At 33.2% G+C, this 14169-nt stretch overlaps 3 protein-coding genes across 4 annotated transcripts; 2 read left to right on the plus strand and 1 right to left on the minus strand.

The window, feature by feature from the left end:
* Positions 373–1689, plus strand: LOC109343835 (diphthamide biosynthesis protein 4). The gene is made up of 2 exons (XM_019582319.1): positions 373–474; positions 1067–1689. The coding sequence occupies exon 2, from the start codon at positions 1108–1110 to the stop codon at positions 1624–1626; it is 519 nt and encodes a 172-aa protein (XP_019437864.1). The 5' UTR covers positions 373–474; positions 1067–1107; the 3' UTR covers positions 1627–1689.
* LOC109343830 (protein EARLY FLOWERING 3-like) lies at positions 1803–5353 on the minus strand. Of its 2 annotated transcripts, XM_019582312.1 has the most exons (5): positions 5055–5353; positions 3934–4739; positions 3309–3360; positions 2505–3189; positions 2329–2445 (listed from the first exon to the last, which is right to left on the minus strand). In XM_019582312.1, the coding sequence occupies exons 1-5, from the start codon at positions 5271–5273 to the stop codon at positions 2435–2437; spliced, it is 1773 nt and encodes a 590-aa protein (XP_019437857.1). In that variant the 5' UTR covers positions 5274–5353; the 3' UTR covers positions 2329–2434. The 2 variants fall into 2 exon arrangements, with proteins under 2 accessions (XP_019437856.1, XP_019437857.1); XM_019582311.1 differs by having other exon boundaries at positions 1803–3189.
* On the plus strand, positions 11700–13390 carry LOC109343837 (homeobox protein knotted-1-like 2). The gene is made up of 3 exons (XM_019582322.1): positions 11700–12605; positions 12736–12861; positions 12990–13390. Exons 1-3 carry the CDS (start codon positions 12189–12191, stop codon positions 13260–13262), a joined length of 816 nt encoding a protein of 271 aa, XP_019437867.1. The 5' UTR covers positions 11700–12188; the 3' UTR covers positions 13263–13390.

Raw genomic sequence — 14169 nt, forward strand, 5'->3', positions numbered from 1 at the left:
ATATGTAAAATACAGGATTTCCTATCTTAGTAGGAAAAGGGGGAAACAGATGCTCAATTTCAAGTGAGTAAATAAAATTTCATATTCAATCTCATAGATACATATAGAATTATGTGGATAATATCTTTACCCGTATTTATTGTCGGTTCGACATGATTATCATATATATCAAACCCAAACCGAATATTTGAAATTACGGAAACATAAACCCAGATTTCCCTTCTTAAATTTAAATTTAATTTGGACGATATTCACTAGTTTGGATAAATTTGTGATTTGAATGCATAAATCACATATTAAAGAGGGATTAGATCCATAGATAAAAAATGAAAAATATTTAAATAATTATCGCTGTTTTAAAAAATAAAAATAAAACCCTAACCCACCCTTCGTGTAATCCCTTTCCTCCCCAATTAAGGCGTTCTTCTATTGCTCCTGGAATTCGTGCGCAATTGAAGACGTTTCCATCACTATGTATGATTTGCAAACCAACCAATTCAATTCTAAGTGTCTTTTTCGTTAATATGTTTGGATTCCAATTATTGCTCTGTATTTTGTAATTATATGTCTTTCTTCTTCATACCCACTACGGTCTCAGAAAACTATTATTTCACTCATTTTAATGCTGTATTGGTTTTGTGCTTCTGGAATCTTATATCATAGGATTGTCATTTTGAGTTATAGTTGATGGAAGTTTTGAAAATGTCATACATGGTTAATATTTAACTCACATGTATGCCTGTATAAGTTGTTTTCTGGTTTGTACTTAGTTACTAAATCTCGCAAAAAAAAAAAATGGCGGTTTAGTGCACGAGTCGGGAGGGGTAGATCTTATGTAAGCAACCTTCTCATGCCTTATAACAATTTCATATATTTTAAAATGACTAAAATGCACTCCAAACTATAGAGTAATTGAATTCAACATTGTTTTTTAAGATTTGCTCCAAATATGAGAGTTCACGAAATTTGGTTTAAGTAGTTATAATTAGAGTAGTGTTTTTTTGTGTGATGATGATGTTATGACATTTTGCTTGTTTATGATGTTTGTTTGCTCTGCTGAATAAAGACAAGCTTGAACTCTATTCTGAGAACAAGCAGCATCCAGCAATGGTTCAAGAAACCCATTATGAAGTTCTCAATGTCAAGGAAGATGCAAGCTATGACGAAATTCGTACTAGCTACCGTAGCGCTGTACTTAGCTTACATCCTGATAAGCTATTGAGGACATCTGAGACATCCAGTGTCAATCAAAGAAGTGGAGACAGATTTCTAAAGGTACAGAAGGCATGGGAAATTCTCAGCAATTCGAGCTCTCGGTTATCTTATGACAAGGAGCTGCGAAATTCGAGGCGGGATATCTTGGCTGCTGATGTTGCAGAAGATTTAAGCTTAGATGATATGACAGTTGAAGATGATGGAGAAGCATTGGAACTGTTTTATCAGTGCAGATGTGGTGATTATTTCTCTGTAGACTCATTCGAATTGCAACAAATGGGGTATTCCTTATTGAGGGAAGGAATTAGTATATCGGCACTCAATGCTGATACTTTACCAGGATCAGTGATTCTTCCCTGTGGATCTTGTTCACTTAAAGCTCGTCTTGTAATCAGTATTGATCACAATTGAAATTAATACAACAATTTTGTAATGAATACTGATGATTATGATTATTAATATCTTTTTTATGAAGATAGTGTGGTAATGATTATGAAAAACCATGTGGCAGGAATCTGAATGTGGTTATAATGCTGTTTAGTATTAGCAGAAAGTACAATTTTCAAGGTAACCATATAAATGTTATAGGATACCTAACAGCAAATTTGGTCAATGTAGATTCAATCTTGGTAGTCGACAGAAGCACCTTATAGTTCATGTAGCAATCATATACACATTTTCAGTCAGGAAATCTCAGTCAAGTTGCAACTCTAGCCAAAGGAAAAGTTATCGAGTAATTTGAGTTCAAGTCTACTCCAGGATTTGAAATCATTACCTCCATGTCGCAAGGCACACGGTCAAAGCTCACCTTCTACTGTAGTTAGATTAAAACTAAAATATAAAATACAATAGCTAGCTCATTTTACACAATGCCATATTCCAGAGAAAGTACAGTACTATACATAATATTTCCTTAACTACTTGAATGATCCATATCAATAAACAGCATTATACTAAGTCATGCTGTTTTCTCTCATTTTGAATCGATTGAAAAATTCTAGCAGCTGATTCACTTGCAGATCTTGGGTTATGAGGCACCACTTTGATTGCCCGAGGTTGCTGTCCAGTTTCTAGAGACTGAGGAACTTCCTCCGGTGCTGCTACTGGCGCCATAGGGAAAAGAGGAAGTGCATCTCTTCCTTCAGCAATCTGCCTTGTGCTGATTCCTTGTGCCATTTCACTAGGACTACTTGCTGTACTCCCTTGTAACTCGACCTCTTTAGATGTCTGATATTTTTTCATGGCATGTGATATTGCTCTATTTCTCTGAACTGGCAAATCACATGAGCTTTGATTATTTGTATTAATATCAGTTTCTCGTCCATTTAAATGACCATTTTGCCCATGAGAAGCGTGTTCGGAGAACTGTTTCACCTGTTCAACAGCGGATTCTGACATTGCTGCATTCACAACAGGCATGCGATAAGGAGGGTAGTAAGCATGGCTGCTTGGAGGAGTGTTTTTTGGAACCCCATTTTCTTGATGAGAAGCTGGGATTACATAGGCAGCATTCATGAAAGTACCACCTAAAGGAGTAGGCCCGTATCCTCCTTCGCAAGTTGTTCCTGTAAATCCGGGTCCGGGATATGGCTTGTAGACAAGCCCCTCAGAAGGAGACATAATAGGAATTAACCATTGATGCCCAGGTGATTGTTGGAAACACCAAGGGGGCATTCCACTATCAGCAGGCACATTTGCAGTGTGTTGGTTTCGAGAAAAAGGAGTGTAATTTGAATGATGGCTACCATTTTTCATGGGCGAAAGAGATGTTTTCCCAACTGCATTCTCTGCTGAACATTCCATTTTATGATTCGCCTTTTCAGATTCATGTTTGCGCTTAAGAGTTTGTGGCTGCGGTTTTACAACAAACTCCAGTGCAGGTTTTTTGGGAGTGGACCCTTTCAGGGGAGACTTTCCCAGAAAAGCTGCATGTTCGAGTAAGAGATCAGGTGATCCAGCAATCAGCTTTTGGACCTGTTAAAATAAATAGAAATTAATCCGTGTGGATAGTTTCCAAAGGTGTGTGTGCAAGAAAAGCTAACATGCTTCCCATTTTGGACTAGCACAAGCCACTGAATAGGGTCACAATTTACCTTTATCAGTCTGTGCAACTCAAACACTTGGACTGCAAACAATCTCTGTTGACTGTAGAGAGGAATATGAGATGGATCAATAAAATTGCACAATACTCATCCAATGAGGACTTGAAACAGGCACAATAAAAATGGAAAATTAAGTATTTGGAACTAGATATGATCATGTTCAAAGCACTGGTATATGTAAACTGTCAACAACCCAAACCAAATTAAGCAAAATATCTTCTAGTCTATAACTCAAATATATCATATCTTCATTGAAATCTTAACATGACTCTTTCAAGCTAACCAAACATGCAGGCAAAAATAGTAAAGAATGTAAGGAAATATCACCATTCCACCAAATGCAAGGATAATCAAATCAGTGAACAAATAAAATTCCATCATAAAATAGCAGCTTAGGTATAATATTTTAACTCTTTATGCATGTCCATGGAAAACAAATCAAGGCTTTTTTCAAGCAAAGAATATAAATTCACAAAACTCAGCAATAAAGATACCAACATCAGGTTGAAGCATATAAAAAAGTCCATTACTCATCAGAAAAAGAATTCACAAGCAAACACTTACGCATTTTTCGGTCACACTTGGAACGGATGCTACTGAAAAGCAATAAACTTACCTGGCAATTGCTTTTCTTGCTTTCCAGAAACGTTTTTGACCTATTATCTCAACAACATCATCAGGAGAAACTTTCAGAGTTGAAACACTTTCCAACTTGCCAGCCCTAATGACATGATATTCAGTGTCATTGATAGCCACAGTAGGAGTAGTTTGGTTTGATACAGCAGCATTTCCATTGTCTGTCTCCCTTGTAGGCTCAACAAGACCATCACCCTGTCTAGTGTCATTGAATTGTGACCCATATTCACGCTCGCGTTGTAAGAAAGTATCATCACCCTGGTGTAACATGTTATGTTTGGACGCAGGAGAATCTCGAAACTCTTGATTTGGAGTCACCTTGGCTTGCCTCACTAATGTGTCAACATTTTCTCCAGTTGATGATAAGTCTCTGACAGATTTTATTGGCTGTTCCTTACTTGGGGTGACTTGTACAAGACCCTTAGTCTCACTTCTCACATCTTTTCTCATATTGACAAAAAGGGAGCCAAATTGTTTTGGATCCCTTTCAAAATCATTTTGTCCTGCTGTTGAACAACCAATATACCTACAGCCCTTAGGAGCAAGAGTGAGTTTTTTCCAATCGAAACTCTCGAGATTCTTACTATTAGATTGACCAGTCCTTGAATGAATGTATACAGGAACCCTAAGGTCATCTTCATCTACCTTCTTTCTCTTCTGAAATTGTACAGGAGAAGCATTCAGATTTGCCCCATACGAGCGAGACGTATATTTTTCAGCTCGTCGAGTAGATGTTTGTGAAGGCAAATAAGCCGGGAAGCCATAATTCCTCTCAAGGCCAGCACCCTGAAAATATGTTGATCCATACAATCAGAAGGGATAACAACTATTTCTTAATGTACACAGTACACACAAAATTAGAAATTACAAACTATTAGTAGTTGGTACACATAGTTGAGCGTAAATTACAACAACCTCCTCAGAGGTTAAACTTAGTTTAACTTCCCTAGAGGTAAAAGGATAAAAAATTACCAAACTCAAAAGGAACTAAACAAAGTGAAACACTTGCAACATTACAAACTAACAACAACAGCAACAACAACAACAACAATTGGGAGTTTGGGACTATAACCAAGCTTAGCCATGGAATAGAAACATTACCTGGCTTGTGGATGTTGGGGGAACATTATTACTAGAAGTATCTGGATTTTGTAGCAGAACACCATGGTTGAATCTCTGAGAAGGAATACTAAGCTGTTCATAAAGGGCCATCTTATTCCTTGGTGGTGCTCTTGGCCCTCCCTTATCTTCCTTATCATTCACATGGAGTCTAGGGAACATGGGCCCCACAATCTTCTCATCATCCTTACCTTTCTTCATTCTATAACTCTCTTCTTAATATAGCAAAACAAAAACTTTTCTATTTCTATGTTAAATCATAACCCCATGAAGCAAACACAATCAAATCATAATCCTGAAAACTTCAATTGTTTAACAAACCCAAATGAATAAATGCAACCCAGTATCTCAATATGATAAAAAATTTAAACTTTTCCAATTGGGTGATAGATACACCTATGAATACACCCTTGATCTTTCTCACAACTTGCAACAACTCAAAATCTGATCAAAGTACCAAAAATATTTTTTTAAGATAAAAAATTGTACTCAGCTAAAATTATCACAGCTACGAAATCCAAATAGAGCTATGTGGAATAGGGGATTTACAAGAAGAAAATGAAGCAGACAGGGTCAGTTTACAACGGCAAAAATTATAATGAAAAAAGAAGAGAATTTCAGAGCAAAAAGAGAGTTTAGGCTGTTTTGGTGGGACATAGGAGTAAGAACAAATTCGAAGGAAAAAGGAAAAGGGATATAAAAGTGAAGAGATGAGGTAAAGAGAGAGAATCCTAAAAGCAAAGAAGAGACAGTGATCTTACAATCACAAAAGGAAAAGAGAAAAGTGGGTCCTTTTTTGGATAGAACTGGAACTAGAAGCTGCTTTTTTAGCACTCAAATTTTATTATATGGATAATCTTTTTAAGGGTACTAAGTACTCAAACAGTACTTATTTAAGATACATAATCTTTTAACTTTTCAAACGTTTTTTTTATTTTATGAAAGGGTTATCACACAAGTAGTTGAATTTTATAACACAGGACTTTGTTTTCTGTAATTATTATTAGCTAAGTTACTGTCTTTATTATTCTTTATCAGCAATCTTTCTTTCGCACCATAAAATCTAACAACTTTATATCATGTAACACAAAGTACCACTTTGTATTATAAATAAAATCAAAGTTGTCAAGGTAAATATATACTAACTTTCACATAGAGAGTTAGAGACCACTGGCTTTTGTTCTAGGTAAATATATACAAAAGAAAAGAAACAAGGATTAGTACTGTAAGATTGAATTCTCTAGAAATAGTGAATAAGTTTATATTAGAAAGCTCCATTAACATTAATTGCTGTTTCTGTGTACTTAGTGTGCAGACAACAGTTAAAGATTTGGTCATAAAACATGCTCCTAAACACACAGCCTTCAACACCCCCAGATTTTGAGGTTGGACTTTCAAAATGTTTCCTTAAATTACTTTATATAGCAATCCCTTGAATTTCATTTTACATAATCATTGTTAATATTTAATACATAACTATTACCTTGTTATGATTATTTGTATGGTCAATTGTGTATGTTTCAAGGGCCTAAAATTGATTTTGCTTTGTAGTTGGGGTTAGTATAACGATTTAATATATATACATTGACAGTGTAAGTGTTTTTTACACTGTTAGCAAATTATTCATCAATAGTGGATGATGTACTAGATAGTTTCATCAAATTATTTATCAACGATAGATGATGTACTAATAATGTAAAAAAGTTTACACTGTCAATACACAGATTTAAACTCGTAGTACAATAGAGATCAGGGATTTGGCTAAGGGGACAAATACATGGTTTCATATTGGTTTTATTGTACATTGAGTGTTGGAAATGGTTGACCATGTCTAATTCCACCAATGGCAAAAGACTCTCTTGGCCTCATGAATCCTTAAGTGGGCTTTACATTCTTGTTACAAGCTCAAATGATAAAAGAGAAACTGAAACTGCTCTTAACTTATCAAGTATCTGCTTGGGTTTGAATTGGTTCAGGATCCAGTGGGCCTTAAAATGTGAATAATGCTCTTAGTGTTCATAATCACTGGGTCAATGGATGAATTGGAGGGTCCTTTAGAATTGAAAAGCAGCCATCATAAGTTATGTTCTAGAGTGTCATATTTATGCATAATCATAATCAGTGTAAAGATTTATATACGATCATTATATTAATTACTATTTATTTGAATTATTTTTTAAAAGTTAATAATGATTAAATGTGAATAATAAATGATACAATAATAATATATAGAAGTCATAAATTATCATATGAGTGCAAATATTTCTTTCCTCTTTTATCTAGGGTCTGCTTCTAGTATTGACTTAATGATTATGTGTTATTTGCTGGACTTCAATTTTTTCATGTTCGTAGACAACAAGGTTTAGATATTTAAGGAGGGAAAGGGACAAGGTTATTTCAATGCTTCTACCGTAAGATTCAATTCTTTATATTAATGGAGAGACTTCAAAAAATAAAAGGAAATGCAAATTTTAATGACTCATTCTAATTATAATGAAACTACATTTATGTCATTAAAAATAAAATGAGAAACATGTATCTGTCTCTCTTCATTGATGAAAAAAATACTTATTCTTCTCCTCCACTATACTAAATAAAATATATGAGTAATATTATCTCTATATCTAGTATTGATGTAAAGATTTTTTTTTTGCCATTTATATATTTATATTTTAGTTAGCAAGGAAAAATGTGAGTTACATATCACATTTTCAAATGATGTGCATTTGGTAAGATTTGGATTTCTCAATTATATTTTCTTATTAAGTGAATGGAAGATATAAACAAAAAAATGATAATAAAAAATCATAAACCTTAATTGGACACAATTTTTTTATGTTTATTTATTTTCTCCACAAAACAATTGAGAAAAAAAGAATAAAACAATTAAGAAGATCCAAAATTTGAGAAAATAAGTAGAAAATAAAGAAATATAAAATGTAATCCTAAATTAGAATGATACAAATGTGAATAGAAGTATGTGCAATTGTATCTAGCTAGAATTATTGAAGATGGTGATGGCTGCTATACTATTGTCAACTTACGTGATTAAACACACAATAACTTTCTTTTTCATAATTAATATGATCGAAAATGAAACCTTTATTGACTAATTAAGTTGCTTAATTAGGACACTTGACCCTCCTTTTTGTTCATTGTTTGACAGCAAAACAGAATAACTTACCTGTTAAAGTAAGCCAATTCTTCTCCTTTTTTGTTCAATTTGTCTTTCATATTTCTAAGTAATAATTACAATTATAGGAACATATTTTTGTAAGATTTTATGGGAACATGCCTTGAGAGTAAATCATATATTATTGTTCCTTATCAGTGGGGCATGTTGTTGATCAATTTGTGAATCAAAAGCTAAACATTATTTACCCACCGATTCTTACCTAATAAATGGTTAAAATGGATATTACTTCTTCAACTTTGTGTTTCTTACGCAATATTAACATTAATTAATATAAAAAGGTGGCTGCTATACTTTTAAACATATTGATAGGATTTAATGGCAGACATGGGTCCTAGGTGACTATTTTCTGTTCAACATATACTATTGACTAATTCTTAATTATTTTACCAAAATAATTAAGGATTCACTATATCTAGTCCCAAAACTTATATCTCTCATATATTCCGGCCAAATCCATACTATCTAGCTCATATTTCTTTATCGAAAATTATTAGTATGTTAGTATTTTTGTTGTGGGTGAGACTTGAATTAACAACCTCCTTCGCACCATTAAAGCATCTTATTATTCCATTTTTTGTTGTTGGTGGAACTCGAATCCACAACCTCATACTTTCCATTCCTTAAGCACTTCATCTCCACTATCATACCACCTTATAACTCACTCTGGACTGTTAAAGTTCTATCTCAAAACCAAGTGTTTATGAGACAAGTATTTAAATCATTCTCGTGACATTGAGTTGGGCGATGTGAGACTTACTTTTCAACATGTCATCTCCACATAAGTTTGTCGAACCAGGCGAAAAGATTACCTTTGACCCATAACTAAAGAGCATCTTTTGGCTTATGACAACCGGAAATAAGTTGGGTTCTGGCTCTGATACCAAGTTAAGATTTAATCTCAAAACCAATTGTCCATGAGAGAAATAATCCAACAGATATTTAAACTATTCTCGAGACAATGAGGTAGATATGAGACTTATTTTCCAACATGCTCCCTCCATGCAAGTCTGTCAGACTAGGCAAATGGTTATCTTTGACCCATAACTAAACGACATCTTTGGACATATGGCAACTGAGAAGAAGTTGGACTTTAGCTCTGATATCATATTAAAGTTTCATCTCAAAACCTCATGTAAATAATGGTAGAACAATTCTTAAAACATTAGACTAACTCTAAGCACAACGTTTATGCTTTCTCCAAGAAAGATGAGACACGCTTGGGTAGTGAAACCAAGTGGAAGTCCAAACCATGTGATGGTGAAGAATCAATAGATGAGTTGTGGCACGATATAAGTTTAATTAGAACCATTGAGTTTAAAATTAGGTAATTTCTGTAATTCTATTTCAACCTTAACTACCTATATAAATACTTATATCTCTGAAGTTAAAAATCTCCATTCCTACTCTCACCACTTCTCTTACTTAATTAACATTAACATTTATACAAATTTAAGCTTATATTATCTCACATTTCTACAACTTTTTATTATTTAAATATATTTAACACCATGTCATTTTGTACTTACAAATGATGATATTTTAACACTGAGATATTTAGTAACAATTATCTTTATGATAAATAATTAGAAGAATAGTGTATTATTTGTGAGTGACGTGACAAGAACAGGTCATTCATATGATATGATGTAGATGGTGAAGTGATTGGCAAAAGGCAAAGGCTCCAATAATAGAATCATCACTGTTTCAAGTGAGGAACCTTAAGTATCATAATCATTATTTACTACAATCAACTCATTCCCCGTGATTCTAGGTTTAATTTAGAGAGATTAATTTAACCCTAGTACTGGCCTCAACTCATTCATTTCTGAACCAAATACATATAATTGGTGGGTGTGAGGATAAGGCCCTTGGTTGTAGAAGAGGTAGCATAGGGAAATGGAGAAGAATAGTGAGGTTGAATGACAAATGAGGATGGAAGAAGAGTATCTCAACCAAATACACACACTGCTTTTACATTCAAACTTTGGAGATGTCCAATCTGTCTCATCACAAAGAATCACTCAACAGAGAGGAAATTAATACAACTCATTTTGACTAAAATTATTTTATTTAGTCAATATTAAAAATTAAATTAAAAAATAATGGAGATATGAATAATTAATAAATAATGGTATAGTTAAAAATAAATATAAATATACATCGAATTTTAAAATTATCAAAATTTATTTAGAATAATATCATAAAAAATCGAACATGAAAAGTATATGACAAAAAGAAAAGGGGTGAAGTTTTGGCCCTCACTAGCACAGAGTGCAGCGCGGAACTCTCGGGGGTGTTTGGGAAATAAGATGAAATGGGTATGGCATGTGGGTCCCATTTTCTCTCATAATCTAAATAAAAGTGAGAGACCATCCCTTTAGTAGAATGTGGATCAAGCTGTTCTATTTTTGTGTTTTAAATAAATTGAAAGTTAGCATATATTTGAAAAGAAAAATAAAAATAATATTTTGATATTGTTTAAGATATGATGATAAATTGAAAGTTAGCATATGATTAGTTTGAGATATGATGATAAATTTTTTGGAATAGAAGATCATGGTTTCAATGTAATGAGGAAAATGAGAATGAAATGCATGTGTGGATGCATATCTTAAGGGAGACAAATCTAGTTGTTGATGCTCTAGCTAAATTTGGTCATTCATTGAATTGTGAATTTATGATATGAGAATATCTTATTGATGTAACTCTTTTTTTCTTTCTTTCTGTATATTTGCTTGTGGATACTGCTCCTACCTTCTTTGATAGAGGCTCTTAGTTTGTTGTTGCTTTTTGAGTGTTAGCCCATCAAGTCATAAAAAATAATAATAGTTTTAAAACTTGACAATGTTTTTTTTGTTAAGTAAATTGTATTAAAAGCAGTACAAGGGGTGCTAACCCAATACAAGACAAAGATCAAATATTAATTTTTTTTAGAAGTTAATATAATACAAGTTTTTGGATCGTTACACCAATTAGCAAACACAAGAAAAGTTGGAGCCTGTGTATTAATCCACAGACCAAAAATCTATTAGGAACTTAAGTTTTTGGAGGGGAGAATGACTAGTAAAACTATAGTTTGGGATTTTGCTTTTGTTTGTCTGAAATATCATGATAATTTAGAATTCATGGTATTCAAGTATATATACTTTTGATTTCACTTCTTAACCCATGAGAATTTATAATTTACCATATAAACAAAAGAAGTTTCATATATTGAAAAATGACCCTCTTAATTAGTGAAATATGAGAAGAATAGATATAACATTACTCCACAAACAAAAAATTCTTAATAAGATCTGAATTCATTACATCATAATTATTAAACAACGACGTTATTATCATTACAGTTTCCATAAAAAAACGATAAATCAAGAAAATAAATTGAGAGAGACAGAAAAAGAAGCAAGAAAATCAATAGCAATCGTTGGGCTTATCTTCTAGACTATACTAGGTTTTTTCATAATTTTCAAATGATTCTTTTTCTCAAATGAACAAGAGTCTTGTCAACCACCATAACAAGGAGCTATTGCTAGTTTAGACTTCACCACCCTTCTCTCTATTCTACTCCTTTCTCTTCTCTAATCACTACCTAGTCCACACCCAAAATCTGATTTTGCAATCATCACCCTAATTCTAAGGGACACCCATAAAAACCTCTACTTTTCCTTTAAAATCCTCAAACCACACCCTTCTAACTATAATAACACCTATATATACCTAAATTAAACCTCACTTATGCTGATGAAGTTGTGGTACATAGTCCATACTAAATTATTCACTAGCAAACTTGTACTTATTTCTTAGGGTTTGAAGTTGTAGAACTTTCCATGAACTTATAATAACGTAGGGTTTGTGTCCATGGCTTGGTCCTCATGATGTTTGAGTATTAGTGAGAGAGTTTTGACACTTCTAGTGAATAAATGGAGGAATACACTAACAACAATAATCATATAAGAGAAAACACAGGTCAAGTTCCAAGGGAAAATTTCTTATACACCACTGCAGTTGGTGATTCAAGCGGTGGAAACCATCATCATCATAATCAATTTCCTATCAACACTTTTCATCTTCAATCGGGTGGATCGGGTCACAGTTTTCAACCCGATCAGGTACGATATGACTCTAATGTGAAAACTGAATCCAACAACAACACCTCGCAGCAGCTACAAACTCCGATTTTCCACTATCCCTTATTGAGAGGAAGTATTCTACAACCTCATCAAACTCAACATGGAGGGAGCCATAGCTCTAACGAAGTTGAAGAAGATATAAAAGCCAAAATCATTGCTCATCCTCAGTACTCTAATCTTTTACAAGTTTACATGGATTGCCAAAAGGTCTTGAATTATTAATTAACTCATATTTGTTCCTGCCTAAATCCCTTTTTAATTCTATATCTAACTGTTTGCTTTTTGTATATGGGTTCCATTAATAAATGTATCTCTGACAGTGGCTGAATATTTGAAGGTAGGAGCTCCGCCGGAAGTGGTGGCGCGTATGGCTGCAGCTCAACAAGATTTTGAGGCACGACAACGATCTTCAGTTAGGTCTAATCTGGAAGGTTCCAAGGACCCTGAACTTGACCAATTCATGGTTAGGATTTTGTTCACTCTTATTTCCTTCAAACCCTTTAGTCCTTTACAATTTTTATTTGCTAACTGTGAAGTGTTTGATAATTTGATATATATTTATATATATTATATGGTGTGGGGTGAAAACAGGAAGCTTACTATGACATGCTTGTGAAGTATAGAGATGAATTAACAAGGCCTATTCAAGAGGCCATGGATTTCATGCAGAAGATAGAAACTCAGCTCAATACGCTTTGCAATGGCAATGGACCCCTTAGGATCTTCTCTGGTATTTTCATCTTTCTCTCTTTGTTGAAGTTGAGAACCCTTTTATTCTCTCTTATACCTTCTCCAAACTCATCATCTTTAATTTCTGCTACAGAAATTTCCTTTGAGTTCAAATTAATTAAGTCTATAATGTAGGATAATAATCTATAGCCTGTAGGTATTATATGACACTGCACTAATAAAATTTGGTCTGTATTGTCTGTGATTACTGGTATTAGGAAACTTGAGTTTTTCTGCACTCAGGTCCAGGAAATTTTGACCAAATTCCATTTATCTTGGGGTAGGGAATAGGGATCATCTATTCACTTTTCTGTGTCTTATTGTGTCCCAATCCAATGAAAATTTGACACATACTAAAAAATAAAATTAAAAAAATATAATATAACATTTTTATGTGATTTAGTGAAATATGATTGACTTGAGACATAGAGACGGGAAGATTTTGGGATAGAAATAGAGAGAAGATTTGTGCAAACACACAACCCTAACTACTTGCCTAGTAGTTAGTACCTACATATCATTTATTTTCTTAATTTACCTTTTAAAAGAAGGAATATACAAAATATGTAGCACCACTCAGCTAGTGTATAATTCTATTTCTATATTATTATATTTTACTAGTACGGTCAATTCTTTGCAAATTACACACGTTGTTCGGGTCCCCACTCAGCTCCTTCTTTTCCTTTTTCCTAAATAAACTTCTGAGTATGGACGAAATTATTTATCTAGGGCTTCCTAGTTAATACATTATGTATTCTGATAATTAAAACATATTAGTCCATGTATGATTATGCTTTAAGCTGAATCATTGGGTTTTTGTAGTGTAATATTATTTTTTTGCATATATTACTCATCCACGAAGACATTAGTCTAGTGATATAATAATCTATTGAATATCTCAACACGGATAAGAATCTTTTGTCCCAAAAAGATCTTGTCTGCATGTATCAAATCAATCAAATTACATAGGATAATAATGTATAAATATTATTTTTGTTATTATAATTTTTCTTTTTAATTAAATAAGATTTTCTGATTGGAT

Source organism: Lupinus angustifolius, chromosome LG03 (assembly GCF_001865875.1).
Source record: "Lupinus angustifolius cultivar Tanjil chromosome LG03, LupAngTanjil_v1.0, whole genome shotgun sequence".
Classification (NCBI taxonomy): Eukaryota; Viridiplantae; Streptophyta; class Magnoliopsida; order Fabales; family Fabaceae; genus Lupinus; species Lupinus angustifolius.

Excerpts from the sequence above, each read along its gene's own strand:
- LOC109343835 (XM_019582319.1), top strand. The coding sequence starts at position 1,108 with ATGGTTCAAGAAACCCATTATGAAGTTCTCAATGTCAAGGAAGATGCA.
- LOC109343830 (XM_019582311.1), bottom strand. The coding sequence starts at position 5,273 with ATGAAGAAAGGTAAGGATGATGAGAAGATTGTGGGGCCCATGTTCCCT. Across the intron at positions 3,361-3,933 it reads GCAAGAAAAGCAATTGCCAG|TCAACAGAGATTGTTTGCAG; the intron begins GTAAGTTTATTG and ends TCCTCTCTACAG. Across the intron at positions 3,190-3,308 it reads AGTTGCACAGACTGATAAAG|GTCCAAAAGCTGATTGCTGG; the intron begins GTAAATTGTGAC and ends TTATTTTAACAG.
- LOC109343837 (XM_019582322.1), top strand. The coding sequence starts at position 12,189 with ATGGAGGAATACACTAACAACAATAATCATATAAGAGAAAACACAGGT. Across the intron at positions 12,606-12,735 it reads TTTACATGGATTGCCAAAAG|GTAGGAGCTCCGCCGGAAGT; the intron begins GTCTTGAATTAT and ends GAATATTTGAAG. Across the intron at positions 12,862-12,989 it reads CTGAACTTGACCAATTCATG|GAAGCTTACTATGACATGCT; the intron begins GTTAGGATTTTG and ends GGGTGAAAACAG.